Source organism: Capricornis sumatraensis, chromosome 15 (genome assembly GCF_032405125.1).
Source record: "Capricornis sumatraensis isolate serow.1 chromosome 15, serow.2, whole genome shotgun sequence".
Taxonomy (NCBI): domain Eukaryota; kingdom Metazoa; phylum Chordata; class Mammalia; order Artiodactyla; family Bovidae; genus Capricornis; species Capricornis sumatraensis.
The window spans coordinates 34,914,037-34,930,382 of NC_091083.1; the positions used below are offsets into that span (position 1 = coordinate 34,914,037).

Consider the following 16,346-nt stretch of genomic DNA (forward strand, 5'->3'; position numbering starts at 1 on the left):
GCTTCCAATGCAGGGCACACCTGGGTTTGATTTCTGGTCAGGGAACTAGATCCCGCATGCCACCACTAACACCCAGCATAGCCAAATAAATAAATAAATGAATAAAAATAAGTATTAAAAAATTAAGAAAAGAAGCATTTACAAGTATTAGTTCTGACCAATCTATCATAAGCAAGGGTCTTGGCAAAAACAGTGGCCAGCTCAAACTGACTCATATAAGAAAAGCTTTAAGAAGGCACTTTTCCCAAAGGCCTGGGCTGGATGCAGAAAAATTCAAGCATGATATCCGGGGACTATGAAGAGCTTGGGCCTTCCCTGGTGGCTCAGTGGTTAAGTATCTCCCTACCAATGCATGAGACATGGACTAGATCCCTGATCCAGGAAGATCCCACATGCCATGGAGCAACTAAGCCCGTTTGCCACAACTACTGAGCCTGTGCTTTAGAGCCTGGGAACCACAGCTTCTGAAGCCCACATGCCCTAAAGCCTGTGCTCCACAACCAGAGAAGCCACCTCAACGAGAAGCCTGAACACCACAGCTAGAGAAAAGCCCTTGCAGCAACGAAGACCCAGCACAGCCAAAAATTAATTCATTAAAAAATTTTCAAGAAGCTAATTTTTTAAAAAGATGCTATGAAATATTTTTGACACAAAACACTTATTTTAAAATCAAATTAAATGCGAAGAGTAGAACTTACTTTCCTGTTCTGTTAGATAAACTCTCCAAGCCCGCTTGCAGATTTTGGCATCGCTCCATCAGGTGGAGGGACTTCTCATTCAGATATGTGCTGTTTCATGAAAAAGATTTGAAAAAAAAAAAAAAGATTGATTTAAAAGAATTTATGAGATACAGTTAACAAAAATCAGATTTATTGATAAAGTGTACCCAAATGAAGTCTAATTTTCATCCCATTATTGGATTTCTCCATGGAAAAGGAAATTGATATTTTCACCTCTGACGATGGGTCTAACTTTTTTAATACACTGACATGATAAAGTCAAATAGAAAGGAACTCTCCATGGAAGACTGTATTTTCAAGTTTTCATATTTTGAGGTTAGTATAAAACTGAACAAGTTATTGAATAGTTTTAATCATCGTGTGTGTAAACAGACTTTATTTTTAAAAAAGATGTTGTCTCTGGTAGGAAGCATGCAGACACAGAAGATCAATAATTTTCTCTCAAAAGAAGGCAAGATAAATCTGGCCTTTAATTATTACAGTAGCTGTGATATAAGGACCTGTTGTATTTTGTATGAGCCTGGAAAAACTGGAGCTGGAGACAAATCAAATCAAAAAAGCAAGTTAAGGAAACAGGTTATGGAGCCAGGCTGCCTAATAAGCCCTGCGGACACACGTGTGCTACTAGCTAGCGGACTCAGGCCTCAGTTTCTGCATCTCTAGTTCTTACCTTATAGTGTTATTGTCATGATATATACATGATAGAGGAAACAATGAAAAACAACTGGGGGGACTTCCCTGGTGGTTCAGTGGCTAAGACGCCAGGCTTCCAATGCAGGGGAGCTGGGTTCCATTCCTGGTCAGGGAATTGGATCCCATATGTCTCAACTCTTAATAAGATGTTCAGTCGTGTCTCATTCTTTGCAACTGCATGGACTGTAGCCCACTAGGCTCCTCTGTCCATGGGATTCTCCAGGCAAGAATACTGGAGTGGGCTGCCATTTCCTTCTCCAGGGGATCCTCAAATCCAGGAATCGAACCTGGGTCTCTTGCACTGCAGGCAGATTCTTTACCATCAGAGCCACTGGAAAAGCCTATTCATAAGACCCAGTGAAGCCAAATAAATAATTAATTTTTTTAAAAAGGAAAGAAAAGCACTTTGTACTATACCTACCATAGTAAGAGTTCAAAAAATATCAACCATCACTCTCCCTATATGTCAAAAATAAGCACACAACTCCGATTTCTTGGTAATGCATCTATTTAATCATCCTGAAGATATTTGCTGAGAATCTAACATGAGTTAGGAAACAGCCACAGGAGGCTTAGGATATGGAATTGGAAAACACAGAACACAGCCCCTTTCCCTAACAGACCTTCCTGTCTGGTTAAGGAGAACAACGTGTATCAAACAAAACCACACGAATGAATAGAAAATTCTGGTCTGTGGACAGAACCCTGAAAACAGCAGTGGATGCCATGGTGAAGTGTAACCAGAGCTGCCTGCATCATGTGGGGGCCTCTGAGAAAGTGTCATTTGGATGGAGATCCCCAGGGTAATCCAAGGGTGCTACTTCGCTGGGAACATTTCCAGGTAGAAGGGAAAACACGTGCAAAGGCTGCAGAATGTTTGAGGAACTGAAAGGAGGCAAGTGAAACTCAAGACTGAAAGTTTTAAGGGTGTCTGGAGCAGGAAGCAGGGCCCATGACACACAGGCCTGGTGAACCCTAGGATTAGAAGGAACCCTAATAACATGGACAGCAAGACAAGGTTAGGGGGCAGGGGAAAGATGGATATGTGCAGCCTCATGTAAGAGGTTTTAAGAAGTTGACTCAGAGATGAAACAAAAGGAGGCAGGACCACAGAAAAGATGAAAGTTAGGAGGCTTCTGTGGGGCTCTAGGAGAGAGATGATAGCCCCTGGCTTTGCCAGACAGGATGGAACAGATTATGATGTGACCACAGAGGTTGCCCACTGGCAGGTGCTTTCCATCACAAAAGTCTGTTTCTTTGTTTGTTTTGTTTGCACATACTAGTATTTATTTAATCTTTACCATGTATTTTTTTAATGGGGATAATTGCTTTATGATGTTGTGTTAGTTTCTGCTATACAACAACGTGAATCAGCTATATGTATACATATATCCCCTCCCTCTTGAGCCTCCCACAGGCCCCATCCCACCCCTCTAGGTCATCAAAGAGCACCAAGCTGAGCTCCTTGCGCTACACAGCAGCTTCTCACTAGCATCTGTTTTACACGTGATAGTGTATATATATATATGTTCATGCTACTCTCTCAATTTGTCCCACCCTCTCCTTCCCCTGCCATGTACACAAGTCCATTCTCTTCATCTCCATCTCTATTCCTGCCCTGCAAATCAGTTCATCAGTACTATTTTTCTATATTCCATATATATGCATTAATATATGATATTTGTTTTTTTCATGCTGACATTTCTTGCTCATGAAATGGCCACTAGACCATTGGTGGCTTTCTAGGGCAGCCGTGCTCCACGTGACCTAGAAATACCACATACTGCACTCTCAGGGCACTTTCAACAACCTGCCTCTGTAACTGTTGTGGCAGAAGGAGAAAGTGCTGGAAGGTCTCACTCTTTATCTGATGCTTCAGCCTGGCCAGAACTAGCTGTCTGCCCGACTTGATTTCACAGCAATTTTCAGAAAAGGGCAACCATCCTCCATGCCTGGAAGAAGAGATCATCAGGGTGCAGGAGTGGACCAGAAGCCCACAGCCAACATCCATGGGCGGGAAGAGAAGCTGACAGGTTTGAGATCTATTCTGGACATAAAACTGACAGGACTTCATAATAAACTGGCTATGGGAGGTGAGGGAGCAGGCGGTATCAAGGTAAAGATATAAACAAGAGAGAGTCATAATTAATCTTCCAGAAATTTTGTCTAAAAAGACAGTATGCAAGCATCTTATGGGCTCACAAAACTCCTCTTTATCTTGATAAAGTTTTCTTCCCACTTCCTTCCTCTTTCTGTCTACATGCCTCACCTTCTGTACTTTCTGAATGCATTATCATACTTTCCAAAGATTTGTTTATTTCTAACTTGCTGTGTATTTTATTCAGGCAGCACCGTTAATGAAGTGAATTACTGAGCCAGCAGTGCTTTGAATTATGATGGCTTTGCAAGACTGAATCATGAAACAGAGAAGCAGGCATCATTACGGTTGAGTGTCATAGAACTTCCCTTAAATCAGTGAGTATCTTTGTTAATAAAAAGTCCAAACAGCTTTGCCCAACTGAAATCACAGAAGGCCCATGGAAAGCAAATGAGGGTATCTGGGTTGAAGTGGAGATGCAATAGTAAAGTTAGAGGGGGGACCTTAGGTGTCAGCCAGCAGGCCACCCTTGAATCTGCGTTCCACTCTCTGACCCTGCCCTTTGAAATCCAAGAGTTTCCTTGTTCAAATCTTTACTCAGTAGGTTATAGGGATGCTACAGATTGAATGTTTGTGTCTCCCTCAAAATTCATATGTTGAAATCCCAGCTCCCAAGGTGATGACATTAGGAGGTGGGGCTTTGGGAGGTCATGAGGTCATGGGGGTCCTCATGAATGGGATTAGTGCACTGATAAAATTGGCCCAAGAGGGCTTCCTGGTCCCCTTCTGCCTTGTGAGGTGACAGTGAGAGGATGGCTGTTTATGAGGAAGTGGGCTCTCTAGACACCAGATCTGCAGGTGCTATGATTTTGGACTTCAGCCTCCAGAAGCATGAAAAATAAATTTCTGGTATTTATAAGCTGCCCAGTCCATTCAGGCAGATCAAGACAAGGGATCACATGGGATGTGCATAAAAACAGCTGACATATGAAAGTTACTAAATAAACATTGCTCTCCTAAATGCCTTGCTGTGTTGTTTCCTCAAACTGTTGTTGCTATAGGTGTTGGTAACATCTCCTACCCACAGAAGTCACTTCACAGCCAAAGGAACAGAAAGGAAGCCCCTTGAGTTCTTTGGACTCTCTTTCTGTCCTGCCCCCTTTTCATTCAAAGTTTTCTTCCTCTGAATTCCTAGTTTTTCTTCCTTTCATTCCTAGTTTTCTTCCTTTTCATCTAATGTCATTAAAACCTTCCTAGGAATATGTTAAAATACTGATCTGCAGAACCCTTAAATTTCAAACATTTGTCTACTTTAGGCATCTGATCAATATAACCCCTTTCAATGCCTCTTAGTCAAGACTCCTTGCTCATGCTGTTTTCAACAATGCTTGTTATTCAAAGTGACAGAAATATAGCAATATAACCACCATGTTTTAAAATGCTTGAAGACTGGACTCCATAAGAGATGTCAGGATCCACAGAGAAGTGGAAGGCAATAGACCTTCCAGAGAGAGGGCTAGACCATCAAGCCTCTGTTGTGGGAATAAGTGAGAATTAGATGTTCAAGGTTCCTGGTAGCTCAGTCAGTAAAGAGACTGCCTGCAATGCAGGAGACCTGGGTTCGATCCCTGGGTCAGGAAGATTGCCTGGAGAAGAAAATGGCAACCCACACCAGTATTCTTGCTTAGAGAATCCCATGGGCAGAGGAGCCTTGCTGGCTATAGCCCTTGGGGTTGCAAAGAGTCAGACACGACTTAGTGACTAAACTATCACCACATGTTCCTTGGATCTGAGCCCATGAGAAGAACTGTAAGGGACTTACTTACTCTTGAGAGAGGAAAAGAAGAAACCTTCCCAGTCTCAGTTGAGCAAGGTCATGACCCATGGACAGATCCTGTTTGAGAAGTTGGCATACACCAAGATGAAGTTATTTTTAAAAAGTCCTCCTTAACTTCTGATCTGGGGACATGTCTCAGACAAGGCAAAGGGGACAGAGAGAAATTCATCGAGATAAAAGCAGGAATTAAAGACCTGGGATCACAAGCAATGTGGCAGAAGATGAAATGGCTCCAAGACACGTGTGAGCTGACTTGTAACCTGAGGAAGGATGACTGGGGATCAAGTTGGAAAGACCCATCTGAAAGGACTGAATGTCGGGGAGAACTTGAAATGATAGAGGAAGCAACAGAGAAAGCACATCAGAGCCTGGGGCCAGAAGAGCCCACAGTTAGGTAGAAGTCTGTGATATGACCAGAAAGGGACCCTGACCCCAAACTAACTCAAGCTGATGGTCTGAGCAGTTGGGTCTAGGAAAGAAAAGCACATGGGCCAGCAAGGCCTCTAGATAAACTGTAAGAGCCAAAACTTCTGGGGCCAGACTCTCATGGGTTCAAAATCAGAATTTTGTTTCTGCCAATTCTAATAGTTTTTTTTTTTTTTAATTTCAACTTGCTGGTGAAAGCTCCTTTTAAGAACTTCTTTTTTATTATTTGTTATTCTATTTTTTATTGGCATATAGTTACTTTACAATGCTGTGTTAGTACATATAGCCTCCCTCTTGCACCTCTCTCTCGCCCCACACTACCACAGACCTATGTCATCACAGAGCACATAGCTGGGCTCCCTGTGCTATTCAGGAGCTTCCCACTATGCATTTTCATATGGCAGTGCACATACATCAATCCCAATCTCCCAATTCATCCCATTCCCCCTTCCCCTACCCTTCTCCCCACATCAGTTTTTTACAAAAGAGAACTGCCAGATACACAGTGGAGAGCATTTCCCAGGACAAGTCATGGAGGGACAGTGGTCATCCTCCTAGAGATATGCTAGAACCTGATGAACCAAGTGAGTGTTGAAGTCTCCAAGACTAGAGGGCTGAGATGGCTCTAGCTGCCCTGCCAAAGCCTCATCAAATGCTCCATTATAAGACCACAATCTCTGCCTGCACATCACTAAACAAGATTGCTTGTCCGCTCATTTGTAGCATAAGTAACATCTGGCAACAAGCCAGGATGCTCAAGTTCCTGCCCCTTCAACATTCTGCGGCATCCACCTTGCAAATATGCCATAATGCAGCAATGCAGCCTCTGGCCTAACGCATTCCTATACCTGCCCAGCTAAGACTGCTGGCAACAAAATCACATGGGTAGGTGGGTTGGGGCCCTGATAAATCTACGGTGTCCAATACGCTAGGCCTTTGGTGCCTTGACAATTCTATTCTGAGGGGCCACCTCCCTTCCCATTTCCCTCGACGGCTAACCTACGCATTCACTGTTGTGCTACCTTCACCATTCTGTGCTTTTCTAACTTCTATAATCATGTTTTCTATTTCAGGAAAAAAGATGCTGCCAGGTGAGACTCGATGGGTTAGCTATAAGCCATTACTTTCCATCTCAGAGGAAGAAGTATCTCTCCTCTTACAAAAGCAGAATCTACCTGCTATTCCATCCCTTCCTGTCTCCTCAATGATCCAAGCCTCTCCCTTCATTTTATTCTTTTCTGAACCTTTGCCCTTTCCCTTCTACTGTCGCCTCCTCCCCAGGTTCAGTTCTCTCCCTTCTCAAAGTCAAAAACAAAAGAACTCCTTCTGCTCTTCTCCTCTACCTGTTGCCTTGCTTCTCCTTCGGATTTCAACCCACTAATTGTTTCTCTGCTTTTCCTACAAATCCATTCAACCATTCTTGGAAAGCATCACCAAATCCAGGGGAGTTCTGAGGTCTCTTACTTAACCTCCCAGTAGCATCTGAATGGCTGACCACTCACTAGGCACCTGGTTCCCATCACAGTCCTTTCTGCTTGTTCTTCGACCTCTGACTGCTGATCAGGGTTCTCTGGTAGGCTCTTTCTTGGACCAGCCCATAGGTGTTGGTGTCTCCCATGGTTCTTCCTTTCCCGATTGCTATTTTAAAACAACTGACTGGCACCTAGGTACAGAACCCTCCAGGGTTCTCTCCAGATCTCCTGTCTTCTCAGCCTGCCAGCTTTCTCCAAATATCTCAACCAGCTTCTTTCCCTTCTGCTCTGTCCTTATGGCCCGCACGGTGAGTGGTCTCGCACTCGTATCTGAACATGTCATTTCCCTGCTCGAACCTCTGCCAGGAACCCATCAGCCTCTGGACATGTCCTGTCGCTGGACACACACAGCCATCCAGGACTTGGTCCCTGACTGTGATTCCAGGCTCATCTCTTCCTGACAGCTTGCTAAGCATTAACTGTTACAAACTTCTCTTTCTCCATTCCTTGCGAGTCTTACATTATGGATTCTGACTGCTTTTATTATTTAATTAGAGTATTTATTTGTTTGGTACTGGCAACCTAGTCTTCAGGCACATTTTCATCATTTCAGTATGTCATGGAGAAAAAAAAAATCTTTAATAAGATTGAGGGAGAGATACACAAAAATAAGCATTTCTGCTATCATTGTTATCGATGTGGCTGATCTGCTTTTTAGAAATTCTATCTTCATAAGTCAGACTTGAAAACCAACTGGCAAGACTTCACAAAACAGCAGCAAGAAGCTTAGAGACTACAATGGCTCCTGCAAACTAATAATAATTAAGGCTCTGATAAGGCAAAGACTATCTCTTAACTGAACAAGTGATTCAATCACTATAAAGTAATCTCACCATTATTTAGTGGGTATCCACAAGGACCTGTAAAACACAGAGTTAATGACTTTTAATTAAAGCAATATGCAATCAGTCCCCTGGACAAATGAAACATCCCAAAGAATGATTTCTTTATAAGTCACTAATGAGTTTCAAGAACCTTCAAATTCTGGGGACTTCTCTGGTGGTCCATGGTTAAGACTCTACACTTTCAATGCAGGGGGCACCAGTTTGATCCCTGTTCAGGGAACTAGATCCCACATGCCCCAACTCAAGAGTTCACAAGCTGAAACGAAAAGATCCCTCATGCTGAAACTAAGACCTGGCACAACCAAATAAATAAATATTTAAAAGGAAAAAAAAAAAAAGAATCCAAATTCTATTTACAGTGCCCAGAAATGGGGCTAAACTGAACTGTGAATCTAATGAAAAGCTTAAAACCAAATCAATTTTAGTCTCTCTGAAGAAAGAATACCTTAACAGATTAGAAATACAGCCTTACAATGGAAAGCCCAAAGCATGGGAATTCTCCTATCTACAGATCTTGCACGCTCCCTCCCTGTTCCTGCGAAGAGGAGCTGATGAGCCATGAGTGCGTCCTGACCACCAGGTGAAATCCCTCTGTAGACTGGTGTGACAGCTGGCCTGCCAGCTCTAGGACAGAGGGGACAGTGGCCAACTGTGCTCACTTCAAGTTCATCAAGCGAACACCTGATTATCATGTGAACCCCTGCCATGTAATTTCCCCGAGAGACAAAGGCAAACATTCCAATCTAATGGGAGAGTTTAATTATTCTATTTAATTGACAAATTAATACTCTGGTTTATATATCATCCTCTTATGAGTTTGGTAAACACAAGTCTGTCTTTGAAATAGCAATCAAACCCAAAAACTGAAATAATCAAGTTTTGGTGCCTACAGAAATAGCGGCAGAACCGGGCCAGCCTCTGTTCAGTCACTCACCAGGTGTCTCTGCCATAGGGAACAGTGGCTACAGGAGAAAGGGCAGTGGACAAGACCATCTGCCTGCTTCCCTGGAGCAAAGCGTCTGGTGAGGAAGACAGACAAGCAAGCACATGCTTACCATGCTGGGTCTTCAGAATGGATGCTGGCTATTTTCCACCATCATGTTAGTTTCAAGAAACCTTGAATCTGTATTTCGGTGGATGTCATTGAATTCAAAATATAAGAACTGCTTAAAAAATGACCACTTCCTTATACAGGAACACTGCAGGCACCTTCACTTGCAGAAATTTCTGCAAATAATCTCTGCTAACTTGGTCCGTCTAGTCAAGGCGATGGTTTTTCCAATGGTCATGTGTGGATGTGAGAGTTAGACTGTCAAGAAAGCTGAGCGCCAAAGAATTGATGCTTTTGAACTGTGGTGTTGGAGAAGACTCTTGAGAGTCCCTTGGACTGCAAGGAGATCCAACCAGTCCATTCTGAAGGAGATCAACCCTAGGATTTCTTTGGAAGGAATGATGCGAAAGCTGAAACTCCAGTACTTTGGCCACCTCATGCGAAGAGTTGACTCATTGGAAAAGACTCTGATGCTGGGAGGGATTGGGGGCAGGAGGAGAAGGGGATGACAGAGGATGAGATGGCTGGATGGCATCACTGACTCGATGGACGTGAGTCTGAGTGAACAGGGAGGCCTGGAGTGTTACGATTCATGGGGCTCCAAAGAGTTGGACACGACTGAGCAACTGAACTGAACTGAACTTGATTTTTCATCTTAATTTTTACCTGTTTTTGGTAACCTTTGATAAAATTTATTAATTAGCTCTGTTACTAAATCTGTTACTCTAATGTAGTCTGCCCCTCCACCATTGTTTAAGGATAGTTTTCAGAGATGGATAATCATAAATCTACCTATATAAAATGAACACACATTATAGATGTTATTCTATTTCTCATGAAGGAACAGATTCAAAGGAGAAGCCACAGACAGACTTGCAGATCGGGAATATTGAAATAGATGTGCAAAGTTAAGTCCATTGGACCTCTACCAGACTGGACACAATTTGCATATTTATAGATAAGAATTGTTTTGTGTTGCTCTGAATTAACTGCATCTTACAGAGTTGTAAAACTGTTTCCAGGAGGATTAGCATCAGATAACTCAAGAGATGTGTGTATGAACAACACCAGCATATTCACTGAAGCACACAATTTCCCCAGACCACTAACAGCACCAGTGCCCACCACTATAACATTAAAGGAAGGATTGAGTAATGAACCTAAAAGACTTTCAGTCCTTCTGAATTGCAATCTCCCCCTACTCACTCCACAGCTTGCCTGAGGGAAACAGGTTGACCCAGTTTAGGTGTTAAGTCCTCCAAGACACACAGGGAGCACCACCTTACCTATATGCAGGTTGAAGTGAGGGTAACCAAGAGGATGAATCTGATATGGAGACTCATTAAAATTTCAAATTTAGATGAGTAAGAAGAGGGTCAAAGCAGAGGTGAAATAAAATAGGAGTAGACTGGGAATAAATGGAAGAAAACAAATGACTACCACTGGATCATTACATGTCTCCTTTCGCTGGTCCCTAATTGTGAGATCCTTGGGGGCTTGAAATCAACTCAAGAATGTAGAGTCAGGGAGGAAAGGCTCTCAGGGAAGTGCTTCTTCTAAGTCTTCCAAAACCCACCTCCGACAATATTTTCTTACTTGATCTAACCAAGATTATTCTGACCTCTCTTTAATCTGCTTTGGATTTGAAAATCTTGGATAAACTGGTATTTTTAATGAAAGGCATTTCAATGTCTTGTCCTATGTTGTTCGTTATTAAAGACTGGATTTTTTATTAACATTAATTCCCTTCCTTTGAAATATTATGTGATTGTTACTTGCTTTATCTCTAATTATAATAACTGATATGAAATTTTATCTTCTAGACCAATGTACATCTCTGATCTGTGAATAACTTCTTTCAACAAGCCAGCAAATATGGAAAACTCAGAAGTGGCCACAAGACTGGAAAAGTTCAATTTGCATTTCAATCCCAAAGAAGGGCAATGCCAAAGAACGTTCAAACGACTGTACAACTGCACTCATTTCACATGATAGCAGGGTCATGTTCAAAATCCTTCAAGCTAGGCTTCAACAGTATGTGAACCAAGAACTTCCAGATGTACAAGCTGGATTTTGAAAAGGCACATGAACCAGAGAAGTTTCCAACATCCATTGGATCACAGAAAAAGCAAGGGAATTCCACAAAAAAATGTCTACTTTTGCTTCACTGACTATGCTAAAGCCTTTAACTGTGTGGATCACAACAAACTGTGGAAAATTCTTAAAGAGATGGGAATATCTGACTAGCTTACCTGCTTCCTGAGGAACCTGTATGTGGGTCAAGAAGCAACACTTAGAACCAGATATGGAACAATGGTCTAGTTCAAAATTGGGAAAGGAGTACATCAAGGGGCATACTGTCACCCTGCTTATTTAACTTATATGCAGAGTACATCATGTGAAATGCCAGAAGGATGAATCACAAACTGGAATCAAGATTCCTGGGAGAAATATCAATAATGTCAGATATGGAGATGATACTACCCTAATGGCAAAAAGTGAAGAGGAACTAAAGAGCTTTTTGTTGAAGGTGCAAGAGGAGAGTGAAAAAGCTGGTTTAAGATTCAACATTAAAAAAAGCTAAGATCATCCAGTCCCATCACTTCATGGCAAATAGATGGGGAAAAAATGGAAATAGTGACAAATGTTATTTTCTTGGGCTCCAGAATCATGGCAGACAGTGACTGCAGTCATGAAATTAAAAGACGTTTGCTCCTTGGAAGAAAAGCTATAACAAACCTAGACAGTGTATTAAAAAAGCAGAGACATCATTTTGCCAACAAAGGTCCATGTAGTCAAAGCTATGGTTTTTCCTGTAGTTGTGTATGGATATGAAAGTTGGACCATAAAGAAGGCTAAGTGCTGAAAAATTGATGCTTTTGAACTGTGGTGCTGGAGAGGACTCTTGCGAGTCCCGTGGACTGCAAGATCAAACCAGTCAATCCTAAAGGGAATCAACCCTGAATAATCATTGAAAGGACTGATGCTGAAGCTGAAGCTCCAATATTTTGGTCACCTGATGCAAAGAGCTGACTCACTGGAAAAGACTCTGATGCTGGGAAAGATTGAGGGCAGGAGGAGAAGGGGGTGGCAGAGGATGAGATGGTTGGATAGCCTCACCAACTCAATGGAAATGAGTTTGAACAAACTCTGGGAGATAGTGATGGAGAGGGAAGCCTGGTGTGCTGCAGTCCATGGGATCACAAAGAGTAGGTCATAACCTACCAACTGAACAAAAACAACGTGGAATGCTTGATCTCAGGAAATGGAAAGACTTTAACAACTGAGTATATTTTTGAGACTAATATCCACATTATTCCTTGATGTAAAAATTCTGATCTGCTTTTCGGGTGAAGCATGAATGTGATGACAGCAACATCCACTGGACAGTCGTGAGGTGCTTTGTATTGTTGTAAACTATGTGTTTACATGTGTCACATACTCCTCACAATGAATATGCATGGTAGGGACTGTGCCATTTTACACAGAAGAGAAACAAGACACTGGAAGAGCAAAGGGCATACTACATACAGTTACTCTGTTAGTTGGATTTGGAGTAGACTTTTGAACCCACACAGCGCATGTCTGTGTTTCTAGCCATTATTCTATTCTACCTCCACTTATAGTGAAAAATTCGTTTTTCAGTGGTGAGCTGTTCATTGCCTACAGCAGGAGTCCCCAGTCTTCAGGATCTAATGCCTCATGATCTGAGTTGGAGCTGATATAATAATAGAAACAAAATGCACAATAAATGTAATGCACTTGAATCATCCCAAGACCATCCCCTCCCCACCCTCAATCCATGGGAAAACTGTCTTCCATGAAACCGGTCCCTGCTGCCAAAAAAGTTGGGGACCTCTGGTCTACAGCATCTGCCACTTCAGATTACTGGATTCTGAGTCTACAGGAACTGACAAATAGTCTCTCCTTGACCAAACTCTAGTCAAACTCCCCTTTTCCAACTATGACCCATTCATGGCATGTCCTTAAGAGACCAATTTTAATAAGAACACTGCTGATTCAGCTTATCTAGAATTCCCCCATCCTCCATGTGTTATTACCCTTGATATCTGATCAAATTCCTCATCCTCCACCTCTTCCCAGTTCAATCACCATGGATTGCCTCCAGCAAGATTTCTATCAGGCTGGTTTGGCGAGAATCATCCCTTACCCTTGATGCTTCTCCTCTGATCCCCACCTGCTCCTAGGCTATAAATCCCCATACTTCCTTGCTGGATTCAGAGTTCAGTCCAGTCTCTCTCCTCTATGGTAAATCTCCATTGCAGGAGTCCCTACACCCACTGCAGTAGGGTCATGAATAATTTTTTCTTTAATAGAGTTATTTTGCAATTCTATGTATTGAAGTTAAGAGCTAGCAACATAAAACAATTCTTGTCTATGGGCATGCAAATGAGTTCTGTCCAGTGGAGAGACAACACTCCCCTACAGTGGGAAAATCTGTTTGCCTCCCTTGGCATGTTCATCTCCATATTCCTGATCTATGATCGTGTCTGGTCCTTTGAACTGGCTGTAACACATTAACAGCTTCCTTACTGATGAGTTAAATAAAATCTTTAAAAAGTGTTCATTTTCATATCTGTAAGAAAGACATGACTTTACTATTTTAACACTCTGAATGAATGTGCTGGAAGCATCTGCAAATTGAATAAACATTACCTTGATAAAGAGGACAAACTTTGGTGGCAAACAGCACAGTTCAGATGCCTCCTCTGCTACACACTAGACACTTAGCTCCTTAGAAACTATTTAACCCCTCTGCGCCTTCAGCTTTGTGTGCAAAATGGGGGTAATGCTATCTCTTAAATAGATTTGATGCAAAGTTTATAATAATAATGTATAAAAATACTCCGCATGGTGACTGGAACAGAGAACCCACTTAGGCAGTACTCGGCAGGAGTTCTTTAGGTGGCTATCAAGGTCATGAATGCCTCCTGAAGTAGCTGCCTCTCAAATTGCAACATGGCCATGAGTCATCAGGGAAATTTACTACAATGCAGAATCTGGTTCAGCAGTTCTGGAAAGGGTCCCAATAGTCTGCAGTTCTAACCAGCTCCCAGGTGATGCCAACTTGCTAGACTGAGGATTACACTTTGAGTGACAAAGTTTTATAAGCCTCCTGGATCAAGTTCATCTGCCCTGATAATTTTTTCATAATAGTCTAGAGTAAGACTTACAAGAATGTGGGCCTGGACTTCCTTGATGGTCCAGTGGTTAAGAATCCACTTGCCAATGCAGGGGACATGGATCCCTGGTCCAGAAAGGTTCCACATGCTGTGGGGCAACTAAGCCTGTGCACCATAATTACTGAACCTGTGCTCTAGTGCTCGTACATTACAATAAGAGAAGCCCCCATTCTCTGCAACTACAGAAAGCCTATGCACAGCAACAAATATCCAGTGCAGCCAAAAATTTAAAAATAACAAATAAATATTTTTAAAAAGAAAGAAATGTTGGGCCTGACTTATGGCCAGAAGCACAAATACGGAAAAACAATGAAACAACTGGAAAAACTACAAGAGCAAAATGACTAGGTTACCGTGTCTCCAAATAAGAGGTTTATTTTTCTTTTTCCTTTTTCATCTGAAGAGCTTGACCAAGGAAATACTGTAAAAGGAGATGTATGATACTGAGAACATTTAACATATTCACATTCCTGAGACAGACCCAGGGTTCATCCTCCCAGGAGCCCTGCTAGACAGCACACAGGTGGCCTCCAATAATCCCTAACACCTCTTCTCAGGCTTAACCAGCCCAGCAAACACAGCCCTCCAATGGGCATTATTCAAGAAAATTGGATGATGTTGGGAGGATGCACTCTCTTCTAAAAAAAGGCCAACAGACATGTGTTGGAAATGTCTCTAAAATGTTTGCTAAAATCCATGTTTAAATGTCCATATCTGGTATGTATCCCCAATCAAGAAATTCAGTTAGGCTAAGTAACTTCAGTCGTGTCTGGCTCTTTGTGACCTATGGACTGTAGCCGATCAGGCTCCTCTGTCCATGTGATTCTCTGGGCAAGAATACTGGAGTGGGTTGCCATTTCCTACTTCAGGGTATCTTCCCAATCCAGGGATCGAACCCCTGTCTCTTAAACCTTCTGCTCTTTCAACTAAGTATCTCTTCAAAACAATGATGGAGAAGTGAGTTTTGAGATAAGACCTTTATTGAGAAAATAACTCATCCACATTCCATATTGAGTCTCTGGTACTGTCTGTATAGTAGTGGATAGCACTTGAGAATTTAAAAATCCTTAAATATTAGAAACATAATCACCATTATGAAATAAGTTTAGTCATCAAGGAGTGAAAATCTTATAACCTTTAAGTCTATAGTTCATTTTTAGATATTCATATTCCAGGAAAGCATTAGTGAAACCAAGAAGGACTCTGTGGAGCCCTTCTGTGTACAAAAGCCCTTCCTTGCCCCACCTCCCCACTTCTGGTTTGTAGAAAAAGGCTTTTGTCTTCTAAGCCTTCCTGAGTTCCAAAGATCAGGCTAAAGCAGTTACTAATTAGGGAAGTGAAGGAAAACAGAGACAAAGGAAAAGCAGTTTAACAAGAAAAGTCATGACAGGAGTTCACTGATAAAAGAGTCCTGATTCCTCCTAAAAGGATATGCATACCCATCTGACACAACTTTGTGTGGTTCTTCAGGAAACAAAACCCCTCCCCAACCCAGGTGGAGGATGCTGACTACATGCTGACACAAGCATGTAGACTCCAGACTGGCTAGAGCCAGAAAGTTGATGACTAAGTTTCCAGAAACATCACCTGTTACTTCACCATCAACCAATCAGAAGTCATGCATCCTGCAGCCCACCGCCCCACCCCACCCCAAGTATTGCCTTGTGAAAAACCCTTCCCTGAAAGCCATCAGAGAGTTTGGGTCTTTTGACCATTAGCTGCCCATATTCCTTACTTGGCCCTGGAATAAATGCTGTATGTTCCTTCAGGATGATCTGGTGTCAGTAGATGGGTTTTCCTGCATGGCAGGTGAGCAGACCTAAGTTCAGTTTGGTAACATTAAGGTAACATTAAGTTCAAAAACTGGGGACCTCATGTAGATAATGTAATGGAATCTTCTTTAAAATAACAAAATCAACA

At 42.2% G+C, this 16,346-nt stretch overlaps 1 protein-coding gene across 1 annotated transcript in view; it reads right to left on the reverse strand.

Moving 5' to 3' along the window:
- Positions 1 to 16,346, reverse strand: part of ST8SIA6 (ST8 alpha-N-acetyl-neuraminide alpha-2,8-sialyltransferase 6) — a 137,499-nt gene that overhangs the window by 60,308 nt on the left and 60,845 nt on the right. Inside the window, exon 3 of the mRNA XM_068987838.1 lies at positions 699 to 788. Within this exon, the coding sequence (XP_068843939.1) occupies positions 699 to 788 (90 nt within the window). The remainder of the gene's footprint in view (positions 1 to 698; positions 789 to 16,346) is intronic.